The sequence below is a fragment of the Cnephaeus nilssonii genome (assembly GCF_951640355.1).
Source record: "Cnephaeus nilssonii genome assembly, chromosome: 8".
Classification (NCBI taxonomy): domain Eukaryota; kingdom Metazoa; phylum Chordata; class Mammalia; order Chiroptera; family Vespertilionidae; genus Cnephaeus; species Cnephaeus nilssonii.
This window is the reverse complement of record NC_137079.1, coordinates 101,558,403-101,577,725: the sequence shown is the minus strand read 5'-3', so window position 1 is coordinate 101,577,725 and position 19,323 is coordinate 101,558,403. Positions and strand designations below refer to the sequence as shown.

Below are 19,323 nucleotides of genomic sequence, written 5' to 3'. Positions count from 1 at the left end.
CATACATTTTGTCTACCCACTAAATAAATTCAAGGCTTAATTTTCTGAATAAGATAATGGCTCACCACTGAGATTTGAATTGTAATAAATCCAGTGATAAGGATTTTCTTTGATGGATCCCGAAGTTGGTCAGAATGTTTAATGTCAAGATGTAAAAGCCTGTAAGGTGTTTGAATTCCCTCAGTTCCCATCTCAAAATTGAGATTGTAAAGTCCACAATTTCCCTGATTTTCCTAATTAAAAAGAATTAAATTTACATTCAGAATTGTTCAATGATTTTTTATTTGTGGTGATGGTTTATTTCCTGAAATCAAAGTGGTTCTCATAATATTTCTTTAATATCAGGGTTTAGGGTTATATAAACTTTGCCGTCTGGTCTGGATTTTCACTGAGAATGACCTTCTCTTGATCGTCTTCTAGATCCTGATTAAGAAGAAGGGAGAACATATATATAGTAAATATAATGAAACATTAGAGTCTAAAAATATGATATTCTATGTATAACTATATCTATAAAAGACCATATCCTATATAATAAAAGGCTAATATGCAAATTTACTGAATGGTGGAATGACCAGCAGAATGACTGGTTGCTGTAACTTGCACTAACCACCAAGGGGAAGACACAATGCAGGAGCTTCCTCCTGGTGGTCAGTGCACTCCCACAGGGGGAGCACCACTCAGCCAGAATCTGGGCTCAAGCTGGTGAGCACAGTAGTGGTGGCGGGAGCTTCTCCCACCTCTGCAGCAGCGCTAAGGATGTCCGACCTCTGCAGCCTAAGCCTCAGTTGGACATCTCCTGAGGGTTCCTGGACTGCGAGAAGGCACAGGCCAGACTGAGTGACACCCCTCACCGAGTGCACGAATTTCATGCATTGGGCCTCTAGTTTCTTAATAATTTCCTTCATTTATGATGATAAAATCAAGGTTATACTTTGTATAAAGGTATATGAAAATGATAATTTAAAGTGGTGATTTTAGTTCTCTAGAAAATTTGAATGAATTTGGAAGTTCAGAAGAAATACCTGATAAATTTTAATTAAAAATTACATGTATCATTCATTATTTAATTTCAAATATCTGTATTGGATTAACTTAAAATCAGATATGCCTATAATGCATTTATAAGACTTGTAACTTCTTTTGACTACCAGTATGTAATTATTTTAGAAATTCCAAATTTATAATTTATTTCAAGTTCCATAAGGGGAATCTTTAATTTTTTAATGTAAAAGAATGTAAGGAAACCTAAATGGAAGATTAGAAAGTGCACATAAACATAGTTATAAAGAATATTATATTGAATGGGGGTATAAACACTGAGTGGCCAGGTTATTATGATCTCTGAATGCATAATAACCTGGCCACTCAGTGTATATCCTATATAATAAAAGGCTAATATGCAAATCGTCCCCTCGACCAGGAGTTCAACCAGCAGGCAGGCCGGCCAACCACCCATGTCCCCGCCCCCTGGCCAAGTTGGCCGGACCCCATCCATGCACGAATTCATGCACCGGGCCTCTACTGAGTGGCCAGATTATTATGCATTCAGAGATCATAATAATCTGGCCACTCAGTGTATATGAGTAAATTATGTATATGTAATCTACAAATGATATCAAATTTTGTACAGTTATATTAACAATTTCCTATATGTGGACAGTGTTTATACTTCAACTCTAGTCTCATCTCAAAAAATAACATTTTACAGAGTTCAGTCCTGTACTTACTTTGGTTTAGCTTTGATATTTAAGGATTTCTTTCCATATTAACTCTATTTGAGTTTTCCTAAAGGGTTCAATGTATCTAGCCCTTTAGATGAGTATAATTGCTTTTCCTTAATATTTGTTATTCTTAGACTTTACTAATAGTGCAGAACATAAACAATTTATCTTCTTGCCATCAAAATACTTTGCCCCCTTATTGGCTAACTGTTCTCCCTAACAGACAACAAAGTCCAATCCTATATAATAAAAGAGTAATATGTAAATTAGTCATCACTCCACGACAAAAATGGTGGCGCCCATAGCATATGCTGGAGGCATTGCCCCAGCAACGGGAGCCCAGCATCTGCTCCTTGGCCGTGGAGGGGTCTCTGGCCAGAGGACTGGGAGTGGGACGCTGAGCTCGCGTCGCCAGTGGTGGTGTGAGCTCAGCATCTGCGCCACAGCTGTGCGGCGGGAGTGAAGGGGACTCTGGGGCCGCGAGCCCAGAGTCCGGGAGCCCAGAGTCCACGCCCTGGCCTGCCTTGTGGCGGGAGGGAAAGGGCCTGTGGTGCCCGGAGCTCAGCGTCCCCGTGGCAGGGGAGGAACCAGAAAAATGGATCTTTCCAGTTCCTGATGCTGACAGAGCCCTATGGGTGCCGGGGTCCTCCACCTGCAGCCCCCAGTCGCAGCCCATCAGCCCCAGTCGCAGACTGGAAGCCCCAGCCAGCAGTCCAGATGGGACCAGCTTGGTGCCGCGGTGGCGGCAGCAGCGGCGAGGGGCAGGGGGGTGTCAGCGGGCACGCTACAGACATCAAATCACTGCCACCGAGGCCACCCCCCCCCCCCCCCCCGCCACACTTGCAAGTAGTATGGTCCAAGGGGGCGACTCCTAAGGCAAGGCTCCCATGGCAGCTGATGCTCACCATGCCAGGTGAGGAAGCCAGACCTGAAAGCCCAAGCCCCCGAGTACCTGAGCTGCAGGGCATCGTGGGCCGGGGCCCTGAGGAGGCCCCAGGACAAGCATCTTCCCAGAGGCTGTGCAGAAGGAGGGGATGAACCTCTAGCTAGAGGCCAGGGTGAGGGATGCTGGCGTCTTTGCAGGCCAAGACAGGGCTGAGGGACACCCCCCCCATTACCCCCATGCATGAATTTCGTGCACCGGGCCTCTAGTAAAATATATGAAAGCACTCTCCTTTTCTTTGGTTTCTTTTAACAACTCATGTGTTAATATGTATATTACTATAGTCAATACATTTACCTTGAACTCTTTTGTTGTCTTGTATCTTCTTCACAGGTGTGTCTAAAATTAAATAGTTGTAGTTAAAAAAAAAATTTGAAAATATGGCCAGCATCAGACAGAAGACCACAGTTAAGCAGAAAAGCATAAAGTTTTAAATAAACAGCACTTAAGTGTGTAGATTTTCTTTTGTAGTAGTGAATTTCACAAACATGAGACTTTGCATTGGCAACAGACAAAACAGAAACTTATTTCCCACAAATCATAATGAATTTTCACCATTTGCAAAATATTTTGTTTCATTATGGCATTTGGAGTTCTGTATAATGTACCACTTCTGCAAAGAGTATATCACTTACATGATTTTTTTCACCTTTTTTTTAAAAAAAGCATGACTTTATGATGAAGGGATATTTCACATTATATAAAGTTTAGCAGAAGTACCTCCCCAAAGATATCCATTCATTTCTATTTGTAATGTTATCAGACTTCTGTCTCTGTGAATTATCATTGTAAATTAATTTATGATTACCTTTTAGTACATGAAGACAACAAAATATCATTTGCCTAATAACTCTAGAAATAAGAAAATAAGAAATTCATAAAATGTGTGCCTACATATCTCCAGATTTACTTCTAATCCTACAAGGCCATTAAAAAAATACCTAGTTAAAAATAATAAAAAATTATTTTTAAGAATTTCAAGTGTCTATAATTGTAGTTTTGGGCTGTTTTAGTTGTAAAATATTTCTAAAATACTGTAAAAAGAAGAAATAAACAGGTAAGAAGGAATACAGACACAAAAATAGATATGACTGCAAACAAATACCTTTCAGTAATAACTTTAAATGTAAACGGACTAAATGCTCCAATCAAAAGACATCGAGTAGCTGAATGGATAAAAAAACACGACCCATGTATATGCTGTCTACAAGAGACCCACCTCAGAACAAGAGACTCACACAGATTGAAAGTGAAGGGATGGAAAAATATCTTTCAGGCAAATGGAAATAAAAAAAAAGCAGGGGTAGCAATACTTATATCTGACAAAATAGACCTCAAAGTAAATGCCATAACAAGAGATAAGGAAGGCCACTTCATAATACTAAAGGGAGAAATCCAACAAGAAGAAATAATTCTGGTAAACATATACGCTCCCAATATAGGAGCACCCAAATACATAAAAAAACTCCTGGAGGATATCAAGGGAGAGATTAATAGCAATACAATCATAGTAGGAGACTTTAATACCCCACTATCACCACTGGACAAATCCTCTAAACAAAAAATCAGCAAAGAAACAGCAATCTTAAATGACTCACTAGACCAGATGGAATTAATTGACATCTTCAGAACATTTCACCCCAAAGCCACAGAATATACATTCTTCTCAAGTGCACATGGGTCATTTTCAAAGATAGACCATATGCTGGGTCACAGGCAAAGTCTCTTCAAATTCAAGAAGATAGAAATTATATCAAGCATCTTCTCAGATCACAGTGGCATAAAACTGGAAATCAACTACAATAAATACAATCCAAAGAAATCAAACACATGGAGACTAAACAGCATGCTATTAAACAAGGACTGGGTCACCAGAGAGATCAAGGAAGAAATAAAAAACATCATGGCAACAAATGACAATGAAAACACAACAATCCAAAATCTATGGGACACAGCGAAAGCAGTCTTGAGAGGGAAGTTCATAGCTCTACAAGCCTATTGCAAAAAACAAGAAACAATGGTAATAAATTACTTAACCCTACAACTCAAAGAGCTAGAAAAAGCGCAGCAAGAAAAGCCCAGTGTAACCAGAAGGAAGGAAATAACAAAGATCAGAGCGGAGATAAATGACATAGAGACCAAAGAAACAATACATAAGATCAACAAAACAAAGAGCTGGTTCTTTGAAAGGATAAACAAGATTGATGGACCTCTAGCCAGGCTCACCAAGAAGCAAAGAGAGAGGACCCAAATAAACAAAATCAGAAATGAAAGAGGTGAAATAACATAGAAAGAAGAATAAAGTAAGAGGGATCTCAATACCAGATTTCAAGCTGTATTACAAAGCCACTGTTCTCAAAACAGCCTGGTACTGGCACAAGAACAGACATATAGATCAATGGAACAGAATAGAGAATCCAGATATTGACCCAAACCACTATGCTCAATTAATATTTGACAAAGGAGGCATGAACATACAATGGAATAAAGACAGTCTCTTCAATAAATGGTGTTGGGAAAATTGGACAGATACATGCAAAAAAATGAAGCTTGATCACCAACTTACGCCATACACAAAAATAAACTCAAAATGGATACAGGACTTAAACATAAGACGGGAAACCATAAAAATACTAGAGCAATCCACAGGCAGCAAAATCTCAGACATATGCCAAAAGAAATTCTTCACTGACACTGCCCCTAGGGCAATGGAAGCTAAAGAGAAAATTAACAAATGGGACTACATCAAAATAAAAAGCTTTTTCACAGCAAAAGAAACCATCAACAAAACAACAAGAAGGCCCACTGCATGGGAGAACATATTTGCAAATGGCATCACTGATAAAGGTTTAATCTCCAACATCTACAGGCAGCTTATGCAACTTAATAAAAGGAAGATAAATGATCCAATAAAAAAATGGGCAACAGACCTAAATAGAATCTTTTCAAAAGAAGACAGAAGGAAGGCCAAGAGACACATGAAAACATGCTCAACGTCACTAATTATCCGAGAGATGCAAATCAAAACAACAATGCGGTACCATCTCACCCCTGTCAGAATGGCTATCATCAACAAATCAACAAACGACAAGTGTTGGCGAGGATGCGGAGAAAAAGGAACCCTCGTGCACTGCTGGTGGGAATGCAGATTGGTGCAGCCACTGTGGAGAACAGTATGGAGTTTCCTCAAAAAACTGAAAATGGAACTCCCATTTGACCCAGTAATCCCACTCCTGGGAATATATCCGAAGAAACTAGAAACACCAATCAGAAAGGATATATGCACCCCTTTGTTCATAGCAGCACAATTCACCATAGCTAAGATTTGGAAACAGCCTAGGTGCCCGTCAGCAGATGACTGGATCAGAAAACTGTGGTACATCTACACAATGGAATACTATGCTGCCATAAAAAAGAAGGAATTCTCATCATTTGCAGCAACCTGGATGGAATTGGAAAACATTATGTTAAGTGAAATAAGTCAGTCAATGAAAGAAAAATACCACATGATCTCACTCATTTATGGATAATAAAGAACATTATAAAATTGAACAAAAAGATAGATACAGAGACAGTAAAGCATCAAACAGACTGTCAAATTACAGGGGGAAGGTTAGGGAGAGATGGGGGAGATAAGAGATCAATCAGGGGACTTGTGTGCATGCATATAAGCATAACCAATGGACGCAAAACTCTGAGGGGTGAGGGCATATATGGGAGTGGGGTGGGGGTGGGGGCAATGGTAAGATATGTACACATATAATACCTTAATAAAATAATTGGAAAAAATATATTTCTAAATTCCCTTGTTTTTCTTGTAATTCATCCATAAGCTCTACCTGGGAGGCATAACATCCCATTTTCACTTTGTTGTTGATCATTTGAGGTCAAATAGGTTCCTACAGCGACTTCATATTTTGGCTTACCTTTATTTTTTCTTCAAATTTTGACTTCTTGATTTTTATAAATAATCTATATTAGATAATTAAGTCAAACTTTTTCTAATATATATACATATATGAAGTCTCTAATCTATATATATAAAGAGATAATATGCTAATTGATCCTAGCGGTGTCACAGTAATGACCAATTTGCATATTGATAGACCAGCAGGAGGCTGTGCATGCAGCAGGGGGTGGGCGGCTGGAGCCAAGTTCCTGGGGGTCTGAGGAGAGCACCTGACAGGAGCCTGAACTGCAAAGAAGGAAGAGGAAGTGGCCACGGGGAGCTCTTCCAATCCCCCTACATTAGATACCCTACCCCAGTTCCTGCATCCCTGGGGGGATGGGCAGACATACTACCCCAGCCCCAGAAACCCCAGGAGGACGAGGAGGCTGACCTGATGGGGAGAAGACCCAGCCTTGGGGGTAGCTTCAGCCTGTACCTCCGACTCCCAATCTCTTCCCCCGCCATCCCTGCCAGGGGCGCCCACAACAATAACATGCCGGCGACCACCCGTCAGCGCCCCCAAGGCACCCAGGGCCCGTGGCCCACCGCTGCTGGGCCCCCTCCACTGGCGCCAGGCACGCCAATCCTCCCTACAACTCCAGACCGGGTGGAGGAAAGCCTGAGTGGCCCCCCAGGGTCAGACCCTTACCCCCCCCCCCCCCAAAGCAGCAGCGCCGTCTCCGCTGTAGAAGTGCACTGAACCTCGATGGGGGTACAGCTAAACCTGCCCTCCTAACCCACCTGGCTCCACCCTGGCATGGCCCCCACCCCACTCCAGGAGATTGGAGCCCTGCCCTGAGCAGGTACAACTGCGAAACAGCCACTTACAATATATAGAATTGTGCCAAACAGGGAGGTTTGATCGTTACTCCCCCTTGGGCCTTGCTGCCCCCTGAGCGTCCGCCTAATGCCCTGACCCCCACCAGCACCTCCAGAGACGACTATAGCTACAGGGATGCTGGCCAGAGCCCACCCGTCTGAGGTCTGCAGAATCCTCTGCAAAGCTTCCATAGCTACAGTCCCGGGAAACAATCATGCCCTCCTCCCCTAATCAGCACCTGCTACCTGCAAGGGTACCCATGGGCTTAAAAATAACAATTCCTTCCCATTTAGACATCACTTACTTGATGAAACATTTCTAGGTTTATTAGCTCAAAACCTCCTTATGACAACCCAGTGAGGTAGGTGGAGAAGAGATTACAATCTCTATGGTATATGCGTATGTATTCAGAAATGATGCTCAGAGAGGACAAGTGTCAAGCCCAGTGGTTCCCAAGGTGCAGCACACACCACACAGGGGGTCAAATTGATTTTAAGTGGGGCCAATTTGAGAATGAGTTAATAGTGAATTTTTTGCATTTCTTATGGTTCTAGAGGGCCTCATCTACAGTGTATCCTACATAATAAAAGGCTAATATGCAAATGACCAAATGGTGGAATGACCGGTCACTGTGATGTGCGCTGACCACCAAGGGGCAGACACTCAACACAGGAGCTGCCCCCTGGTGGTCAGTGTGCTCCCACAGGGGGAGCGCCACTCAGCCAGAAGCTGGGCTCATGGCTGGCGAGCACAGCGGCAGTGGTGGGAGCCTCTCCTGCCTCCGTGGCAATGCTAAGGATGTCTGACTGACAACTTAGGCCCACTAAGCTGTCAGTTGGACAATCCCCCAGGGCTTCCGGATTTCGAGAGGGCACAGGCCAGGCTGAGGGACGCCCCCCCCTCCAAGTGCATGAATTTCGTGCACTGGACCTCTAGTCTATAATAATAAAAGTGTAATATGCAAATCGACTGAAAGGCCTAACAGCAGAATGACCTTCTGGATGACCTTCCTGACAAAGCTGGGTCTGTCAGGGCTGAAGCAGCAGCCGTTGGGGTGGCTGCGAGGGCCTACCCTTGCACAGGATTCATGCATGAGGTCTCTAGTCCTATCTAATAAAAGAGAAACATGCAAATTGACCATACCTTCACTACGCCCACAGCCAATCAGAGCGAATATGCAAATGAACCCAAACAAAGATGGTGGTTAGTTTGCATATGCAGGCACTGAGCAGCCTGGGTACCGGAAACATCCTCCCGACCCAGGCCGCTCCTAGCCTGTAGGCCCGCCCTTAGGTCCTGAGCGGCAGGGGTCCAAGAATGCCCCCTGGCCACTCTGAGCCTATGGGTGCAGGCGCCAAGCGGCCTGGCAGGGCAGAAACATTCCTGCCTCACCCCCAGATGCTTGCAAATGCTCTGGCACCAAGCAGCAGTTTGGGTCCACACCCCCAGCCCAGTGCCCACAACAGGGGGCTGGCTGCTGGCCTCTGGGGTGTGCCGAGACCCTGGCAGCCACCGTTGCGTGCTGCCCAGAGTCCCTGGATGCCCCAGCCTGGTGCCCATGGTGGGGTTGGCTGCTGGCCTCAGGGGTGTTAGGTAACAGGGATGTTCCCGCCCTGCTCCCAGGCTTTCCAAGCTCTGGCACCAAGTGGTGGTTCGCGTCCACGCCCCCAGCCCAGCGCTCTCCACAGGGGGATGGCTGCTGGCCTCTGGACTGTGCGGAGACCCCAGCAGCCACCACCGGGCGGCAGGGACATGCCCCTAGCCCAGTGGACACAACCCAGGGGCTGCATGAGCTGCAGAGGATACACCTTTTTAAAAATATATTTATTTTATTGATTTTTTTTACAGAGAAGAGGGGAGAGGGATAGACAGTCAGAAATATCAATGAGAGAGAAACATCGATTAGCTGCCTCCTGCACACTCCCCACTGGGGATGTGCCTCCAACCAAGGTACATGCCCTGAACAGGAATCAAACCTGGGACCCTTCAGTCTGCAGGCCCACGGTCTATCCACTGAGCCAAACCAGTTTGAGAGTAAATACCTTTTCTGACAGCTCATTGGCTAAGCTCCCTGTAGGCCACCACTTGCAGTGTTCTTGGTAATTTGGGTTATAAGAATCCAAGAAGGTGATCTAGGGTTTTTCCACCACACTCCTGGAGGAAAAAATGAAGGTCCGCTACTGGAGGGGCTAAGAAATGTCATATCCTGCCCTAGCTGGTTTGACTCAGTGGATAGAGCCTCGGCCTGCCGACTGCAGAGTCCGGGTTCGATTCTGATCAAGAGCATGTACCTAGTTTACAGGCTCCTTCCTGACCAGGGCCCAGGTCAGGGCTCATGCAGGAGGCAACCAATCAAAGTGTCCCTCTCACATTGATGTTTCCCTCTGTCTCTCCGTCTCTCTTCCACACTCTCTAAAAATCAATGGAAACATATCCTCAGATGAGGATTAAAAAAAAGAAAGAAAGAAAGAAAGAAATGTCATATCGTATGAAAGATACATCTTGAAAATGCCTAAAGAAAGTTGTAATTTTTTCACAGTGAAGGGACTGGAGTCCATGTTGATGAAAACACCTTGGAGGCTGCAGTGGCTGGCAGTGGCTGCAGCAGTGGGGTAATGGGGCTGGTGCCTTCCCTTGATCAGCCCGTTAGCCTGACATTTTTTGAGGGGTCCCAGATTGAAGAGGCTGCAGGCTGGGCTGAGGGACAACCCCCGCCCCGCCCCCCACCCCGTGCACAAATTTTGTGCACCAGGCCTCTAGTATTCCATAAAAGGTAAGGCATGAACCTATCACTAACAGTAATTTTGGCTATATGACACCAAGTGAAAGATAAATATTTTAAATTTCTTTTTACGTATTTTATTTCTATGTGGCAGATTTCCAACATGTCTTTCCTCTCCACAGAATATATGATGTATATGATTTAACACCATATTAGTGCCATCATAAAATACAGAACTGTGGAAAACTTCATTAAATTGGATAGTGGAGTAAAGTTTATGTGAGATAGGAAAATCTAAATTACAGAATATGTTCCAATTGATAAATTTCTTAACTTTAGAATTATTTGATAACAAAATATGGCTTATAAAATATTGTCAAGAAAAAAATGGGATACAACCTTTAAATAGTGAATAAGACCATTTTTATAATGGACTTGTTAAATTCCAAATAAGTTATTGTACAATTTATAACAAGATCAGAGAAGTGTTTACAACATTACTTTTAATAATTAGCACTGACACTTGGATATTTTTTCCAATCACTTGATAGTATCTAATTGAGCATCCAGTTAGCTAATTTGCTAATTCATTACTATTTTGGTATGACAATATCAAAATAAGTGTTCATCGTGGCAAACAAACATCATTAGAAAAAAGTGTGAATAAAGTGCACAAAATCAGAGTTCCTCCCAGGGGCACCCTGCTATCTCAAACTGAGTAAGAGTTGTAACAAGGCATGTTTAGAGAAGCAAAATGGTACCAACAAAGGCCCTTTCTCTACCACATGTTTTGTGAAACATGCAAAGCATGTCAGTTCAAATATTTGTGAGATCTTTGCATTTGTATATGACTATTACTTTGGAAATTTAAAATAGGGTGTAAAATATTACTACATTGACCAGGTTAATGTTCACTGACCAAAATACTGATAGTAGTTAGCATTACTGGGAGCTCATATGTGCTGCACATTATTCCAAGCACTTTTCATACATTAACTCATTTAGATGTAGGTAACATTACTTGCCCCACTTTTCAGAAGAAGGAACCAAGGTCCCCCCCAAAAAAAATCAGTTTACTTAAGTTAGTTTGAGTTGGATCCCAGATTGGGAGTCAGATCTCCAACCTGATCCCCTATTGTCTAAAAAAGGCCATAAATCTTTACAGGTTATATAGTCAGATTTGTCAAAACCTTCCATGACCTTTTTGGTTCCTTTCTCCATAGTTTGATATTCTTCCTTAATTGCTTTAGTATTTTTGGTAAATGCAGTTCTGCTTAAGATAAGAATGAAAAACTTGATGCATTTTGTGAGAACATATTTTTTAGTTAAGGGACCTAATGTATTTTAGTGAAAAATCATAATACTAGTACCAAGGGGACCACTTAGTCATGACTTCAGTGATTGGTACCCAATTCATCCAAATGTACCACAATATGAGCAATTCAGATAGAAAACTCCAAGCTTAGAGATAAGGACCAGAGTTTGGATATAGATCAATTATCTAGACCAGTGATGGCGAACCTATGACAGACGTGTCAGCACTGACACGTGTAGCCATTTCTGATGACACGCGGCCGCATGCCGAGGATGAAACATTTGCTGCTCCTGAGGATGAAACATTTGTGACTAGAGTCTTGGAGTTAGTTTTTTCCTCAAAGTGACACACTACCCGAGTTATGCTCAGTTTTTTGGCGAAGTTTGACACACCAAGCTCAAAAAGTTGCCCATCACTGATCTAGACTCTCAAAGGAAAAAAAGCCAGTCTTCCATGACCTATTTTTTTTCTTTTAATTTCAGAGAGGAAGGGAAAGGGAGAGAGAGATAGAAACATTCATGACGAGAAAGAATCATTGATCGGCTACCTCCTGCATGCTCCCTACTGGAGACTGAGCCCCAAACCCAGGCATGTGCCCTGACCAGAAGTCAAACTATGATTTCCTGGTTCATAGGTCAGTGCTCAACCAATGAACCACACTGGTTGGCCATGACCTAATTGCTATTAATACCAGCGTATTTATAAATCACTGTCTCTTAAGAGCTAGGTAAGAGGATACTGTGACTCAGGGATGACCTAATGATTTTACAGGAATGGAAAAATAACTAGCATATCCAATCAATATCCAGATATGTAGTAATAGCTATACTGATTATACTGATAAAAAGAAAAACCTTGGCAATCCTATATAATAAAGAGGTAATATGCAAATTGACCATCACTCCAACACACAAGATGGCCACCCCCATGTGGTCAAAAATGGCCGCCCCCATGTGGACACAAGATGGCCGGCAGAAGAGGGCAGTTGTGGGCAATCAGACCAGCAGGCCAGGGCATTAGGGAGGGACCAGGCCTGCAAGGGAGCACAGTTGGGGGCACCCAGGCCAGCAGGGGAGGGCATTTAGGGGTGGCTGGACCAACAGAGGAAGGCAGTTGGGGGCGACCAGGTCTGCAGGGGAGGACAGTTCGGGGGGGCGGGGGGAGACCCAGGCCTGCAGGAGAAGGGAGTTGGTAGGCACAAGGCCTTCAGGGGAGGGCAGTTGGGGGTGACTAGGCCTGCAGGGGAGAGCAGTTGGGGAAGACCAGGCCAGCAGGGGAGGGCAGTTGGTAGGCACAAGGCCTTCAGGGGAGGGCAGTTGGGGGTGACTAGGCCTGCAGGGGAGAGCAGTTGGGGAAGACCAGGCCAGCAGGGGAGGGCATTTGGGGATGACCAGGCCTGGAGGAGAGGGCAGTTGGGGGCAACCAGACCTGCAGGGGAGGGCAGTTGGGAGGCACAAGGCCTTCAGGGGAGGGCAGTTAGGGGTGACCAGGCCGGCAGGGGAGGGCAGTTAGGGACGACTAGGCTGGCAAGGGAGGACGGTTGGGAGGCACAAGGCCTGCAGGGGAGGGCAGTTAGGGGTGACCAGGCCAGCAGGGGAGGGCAGTTAAGGGTGATCGGGCCGGCAGGGGAGCAGTTAGGCATCAATCAGGCTGGCAGGGTAGTGATTAGGGGGTGATCAGGCTGGCAGGCAGAAGCTGTTAGGGGCAATCAGGCAGGCAAGCAGGCAAGCAGTTGGGAGTCAGCAGCTCTGGTCTATGAGAGGGACGTCTGAAATTATAAGGTGGGCCCCAAACACATGCCTTGCAAGTGATTCTGTCCCAGGTGGGATCGGGCCTAAATGGGCTGTCAGACATCCCTCAAGGGGTCCCAGATTGGAGAGGGTACAGGCTGGGCTGTCCCCCCAACCCCCCATGCACGAATTTTGTGCACCGGGCTTCTAATGTTTTAATAAAATTTATGGTGTGGAATAGTGGAAACTGATGCTTTATAGATATGCAGAAAAACCATATAGTGGAAACTAAAGGAATCAACCTCTGCAATTAACAGAAACAGGAGTTAAGGAAGAGTCTATTAACTAAAAATAGAATATTATTAACTTGCAGCAGGTTATCTTCTTTTCTTGAGTAAAGCTATTCTTGAGAATGTAATTCATAGTTTATAATAGACTTGTTAATAGGACTTTATTAAAGGAAAGAAAACATACTAACATAAAGTTTAAACCTAAATAAATTAAAGCAATATACACAGGTACAGCTACTAACTGATTAATTCTCTAAAGATACATTCAAAAAATAAAATAAAAATAAGAAGCACTGCCATTCTACACTGCTATTTAATGTGGCAAGGACTAAAAAATTTAAAAAGATTTTAATTTAATCTTCATAATGTCTTTGCCGCTTGACTCAAATCAATATATTTTCTTGGCAGATTATTAAGATTTTGGAGGTGGATGAGTGAAGTCTGCATTAGATCTTACAGAAACTTTGACTCCTTTAGAGAGTTGGCTGTGTAACATATCCCTGGGAGTCTGAAAGGAAATCTTACATATTTCAGATACATATCTTTCTATTGAGGGGAAATTCAATTACTGTTTGAATAAAAATTATTTCTTTTTACTATTGCTGAACAGTTTTAATACTATGTAAGATATTTTTATCTGTATTAAAATAAGGAATAAAAAAGCAATGATTACACATGGTCCCAAGATAATTTATGTTTTCTTGGGTAGAGTGATACAATTTTTAAAAATTTAAGCAGGAAAAATCATCTGGACCATACTTTGGCTAAACATTTTCAAATGTTCTCAATTCATGGTATATTTCAAGGAGACTATTTGATATTCCTATATAGTTTAAATACTTGTTTCTCTAAGACAACCTGTCAACATTTTATCTTTAATAAAAGGAACTAGAAATTAATTTATTCAAATAAAAATGATCTGCATTATATTTATGACATTATTATTTCTTCAAATAATTACTGTTTAGAGTTTGCATAAGATTTTAAATTTTTTTTTCTCCTTTGCCTTTAAAAGCAGGTCCCTTTAATGGCACAGACAGAGAACATTCCATACTTTAAAGATTAAGATTAATATTATATGCAAAATAATTTACATTCCCAGATATAGATTATCACTCAGACTGTTAAAAGAAACAGATACACATTCCCAAGAATGCAGTTTTAGGCAAGAAAATGACTAAATGCACTGTTTTTTTTCTAGACCTATGAACTTAAAGATTCCATAAACATGACTTGTATTATTTTTGTGGGAGCAGTGAATACATTTTTTAAAATATAAAATGTATGTCAATTTGGGTTTGTTCAAATAACTACCAATTTTAAAAGTTTCCCCTTTTCACATACTTAAAATACCCTTATAATTATGTGTATCAAAGCAAAAAGATATTCAGTGCTCCTCAAGCTTTATACCATACTTCTTAAAGATCGCTTAAACTAGTTATAATTTCTTTATAGCTATAAATAAACTATCATTGAACAAATCAATCTGTTAAGATAACACATGATGCCATCTTTAAAACAATTGTGAATGCTCAGTCTTTAAAAAGTTGAAGAATTCAGCACCACACCTGTTAGTGGGTTAGCTGTTTCTCCTTTACTGACCTCCCTGAAGCAGTCTTTTAATTTCTTCGTCTTCAAGTAAATGACCATCACCACCTTCAATGAGTTTGGAGACTTTGGTGACCTCTGAGAGGGTACATGTTTACCACAGAAATTGGTTTATGTAACAAGAAGACAGGAGACCTGATATAAACACATCTGCCCAACTATGAATTCCAGACCAACACTTGGTTCTTTCTCAGATTTTAGTGCTGTTTTTCAATAAGCCTGTTTCCTTATAAATCTGTTGAACAATATATAACAAATATGCAACATAACAATCAATGTGACTGTCATTTAAGTTTCATTCTATATGTTTGGATTTTTTTTCTCTTATGTTGGTATAGAACTTAAACAAAGAAATGATATATATATATATATATATATATATATATATATATATATATATATATATATATATGAAGACTCCAAGATTAGTCTTTACAGACAGCTTAGGTAAAGTCATATTCTTATTTTTTTTTTAGTATGCTGACCTTCTTGCAACAATTTCTTCAGAGTTTCTTCTGTCTCTCCACCACCAGTAGTAATCCTAGTATATTTTATTTCAGGACCTAAAGGAAAGACAATTAAAAAAAAAATATGACTAATACAGGGGTAGGTAAACTTCCTCTGTAAAGGGTCAGATAGTAAACATTTTAAACTTTGTAGGTGATATGGCTTGTGTTGTAACTATTCAACTTAGTAGCTATACTGTGAAAATATCCATGGACATTATATAAATGAATTGACACTGTATTCCAATAAAACTTTATTACATAAGTAAGCGGCATGGGCTATAGTTGCCAATAACTCATTTAAACAAATATTTATAGAATAGTTGTATTCAGAATTTTAGGCTAATTTATTGGTGGGAGACTGATATAGAGGTTTACTGAGATTATTTATTGTTTTATACATACTTGCATATATTCTGGTATGTATATGAGTAGACCTTAAGATTAATGGAAAACCAAAAGAGGGAATGGTTTTGGTTCTAGGCTATACTAATACATTATATAATGTGTAAGAAGCACATAATAAAAACGAATGCTTATAGATTTGTCTACAAATTTCCAACTCAGAGAAAAATATAGATTACACATTTAGAATGATATTATATCTGCCAAAAAAATAAAGTTACTTCAATAACCACCATGAAAATGACTTAGTTACTCTAATAATTATTCCTTAAGATATACTTTTATTGTTGATAGTATTACAGATGTCTTCCACTTTCCCCCCATTTACCTCTGTCCTTCCAGCCCCTACCTACCCCACCAGGTCTTCACCCCCCTATTGCCCTTGTCCATGGGCTATGCATGTAAGTATATATAAGTTCTTTGGTTTATCTCTTCTCATGTCCCTAATCCCCACACCAAAGTATGTCAGTCTGTTCCATGCCTCCATGCTTCAGGTCTTATATTGTTGGTCAATTTATTTTGTTCTTTAGATTCTACAAATAAGTGAGATAATGTGATATTTGTCTTTCTCAGTTTGGCTTATTTCACTTAATATAATACTATCCAGGTCCCTCCATGCTGTCCCAAAGGATAAGAGATCCCTCTTTTGTACTGCTGCATAGTATTCCATTATGTAAATGTCTCAAACTTTTTTACCCATTAATCTACTAATCGGCACCTGGGCTGTTTCCAGATCTTAGCTATTGTAAATAATGCTGCTATGAACATAGGGGTGCATATATTCTTTATGATTGTTGTTTTGGGGGTTTTCAGGATATAATAATTCCTATAGAGATATTTTAGAATTAACTGTAGTTGTATCTTTATAATCTAAGGAACAGTTCCATCTATGGAATTAAAGATTACCTGTAATTATTCGTTCTTCCCTTGTCTCTTTTTCAGTTATTTCCACAGGCACTCCATCAATGATTTTGGTGTATTTTTTAATAATTGGCTCTGAAATTAGGGGTAGAAAAAGGCATTTGATTTGTCATCCTCATGATGTCAAAAGCTAGATATTTTAATGAGTAAATGTATTTCTCAAAACAATACCATTTATAACTTAATTATACAATTAAAAGTCGGTTCTCAGACATCTCCTATCTCGAACAATTTGGTTCTTGACCAATTATTTCACAGGAAAATGTCTTGTTTGTGAAACAAAACTTCAGTTTTTGACCTAACAGCTCTTTCATGCTGATATATCAGCATGAAAAAAAAGCATCTCTCACCACCCAGCCAGCGTGGCTCAGTGGTTAAGCATTGACCTATGGACTAGGAGGTCATGGTTTGATTCCTAGTCAGGCCATATGCCCAGATGCAGCTCGATCCCCAGTGTGGGGTGTGCAGGAGACAGCCGATAAATGATTCTTTCTCATCATTGATGTTTCTATCGCTCTCTTCCTCTCCCTTCTTCTCTGAAATCAATAAAAATATATTTAAAAAATACATCTCTCAAGTCACAAACAAATGAGAGACTGTGAGAGTATGAGTCAGTTTACCTCGAAACCTCCTGTTGTTAACATCTCAGGAAATTATGCTGGGAATATTTTTTTTGGCATTATTGTTGTTGTATTGTTGCTGGCTAGATGGAGAATTCGCACAATTTTAAAATATAAAGAGGCCATCAAGTGTTGCTAAAGGTGTGAAAGTACTCATGAAACAATGATCTCAGTCAATTGAAGAGGTAGAAAAATTTTTGTTGATTTGGATAAAGAAAAAGCAGTTAGCTGGTACTAGCATTTCAGAGGCAATGATACGTGAAAAAGGGAAGATGCTGCATACTGACCTGAAAGACACCCCTGGAATGAGTGCTGAAAGTGATTTCATTAAGGCTAGTAGGGGGTGGTTTGATAAATTTAAGAAAAGAAGTATTTATTTATAGAATAAACAGTACATTAGACATGTACTCTAAATAATAAAGGACACAACAGGGAATTATTTGGGGGTCTAGAATGAATTAATTCATTTTAATTATTTCTAATAAGAAAAAAATGATTCTGTTTTTGAACAAATTGCTTCTCAAACAGCCTTCTGGAATGAATTAAATTTGAGAATCGAGGTTCCACTGCAATTATTTTGGGGACAGAACTCAAATAAATTCAGATCAACAGATGTTTGAAAATTCATAATTATGTCCTGAATCTTGGGTAAGGGTAAAGGGCATCTAGTAAGCTAACTCTCCATGTCATATTTGTTTCCTGACTGTGGAATGAGTATTTAGTGAGAATCCAGAGAGTTCTACATTATTAGAATGAGAACTCTATGATAATCTTAACAGTGGCTTATTAGTCAGTCTAAAACAATGGGAAATTTTTTTCTTCTAAGTCCAATATGTCCTTTTGTTGAAATTATTGTCATCATTATCCTATATAATAAATAGGTAATATGCAAATTGACCATCACTCCAACACATAAGATGGCAGCCCCCATGTAGTCAAAGATGGCTGCCACAAGATGGCCGGCAGGGGAGGGCAGTTGTGGGTGATCAGGCCAGCAGGGGAGGGCAGTTAGGGGTGACCAGGACTGCAGGAGAGGGCAGTTGGGGGTGATCAGGCCTGCAGTGGAGGACAGTTAGGGATGACCAGGCTGGCAGGGGAGGGCAGTTAGAGTGACCAGGCCAGCAGGGGAGTGCATTTAGGGGTGACCAGGCTGGCAAGGGAGGGCAGTTAAGGGTGACCAGGCCAGCAGGGAGGGAACTTGGGGGTGACCAGGCCTGCAGGGGAGGACAATTAGGGGTAACCAGGCCAGCAGGGGAGGGAAGTTAGGGGCAATCAGGCTGGCAGGGGAGCAGTTAGGCATTGATCAGGCTGGCAGGGAAGTAGTTAGGGGGTGATCAGGCTGGCAGGCAGAAGTGGTTAGGGGCAATCAGGCAAGCAGGCAGGTGAACAGTTGGGAGCCAGCAGTCCTGGATTGTGAGAGGGATGTCCAACTGCCAGTTTAGGCCTGATCCTGGTCCAAAATGGGCAGTCGGACATCCCTCGAGGGGTCCCAGATTGGAGAGGGTGCATGCTGTGCTGAGGGACATCCCCCCGTGCACAAATTTTGTGTACCAAGCCTCTAGTATTTCATAATCATCACTGCATGTGGAGAAATAATGACAGTTTTATTGAACCTGGTGGCTTAATGGTTAAATTAATTCCAACTAGATCAATTAAAGGTCATCTATATTTTATTTGACAGGCTAATAAGAACCCATAACTGAGAAAAATATTCCCATGATTTACATAAAACACAAGCCAAGAGAAAACATCAGATGTTCAATATATTTA

The 19,323-nt window shown here is 41.4% G+C and overlaps 1 protein-coding gene across 2 annotated transcripts in view; it reads right to left on the bottom strand.

The window, feature by feature from the left end:
- Window positions 1–263: 263 nt before the first annotated feature.
- Window positions 264–19,323, bottom strand: part of POSTN (periostin) — a 56,467-nt gene continuing 37,407 nt past the window's right edge. For both annotated transcript variants that reach the window (XM_079779333.1, XM_079779334.1), the window contains 4 exons: window positions 16,919–17,008; window positions 15,587–15,664; window positions 2,965–3,006; window positions 264–423 (listed from right to left, as the gene is read on the bottom strand). In XM_079779333.1, coding sequence (XP_079635459.1) covers window positions 386–423; window positions 2,965–3,006; window positions 15,587–15,664; window positions 16,919–17,008 — 248 coding nt within the window. In that variant the 3' untranslated portion in view covers window positions 264–385. The remainder of the gene's footprint in view (window positions 424–2,964; window positions 3,007–15,586; window positions 15,665–16,918; window positions 17,009–19,323) is intronic.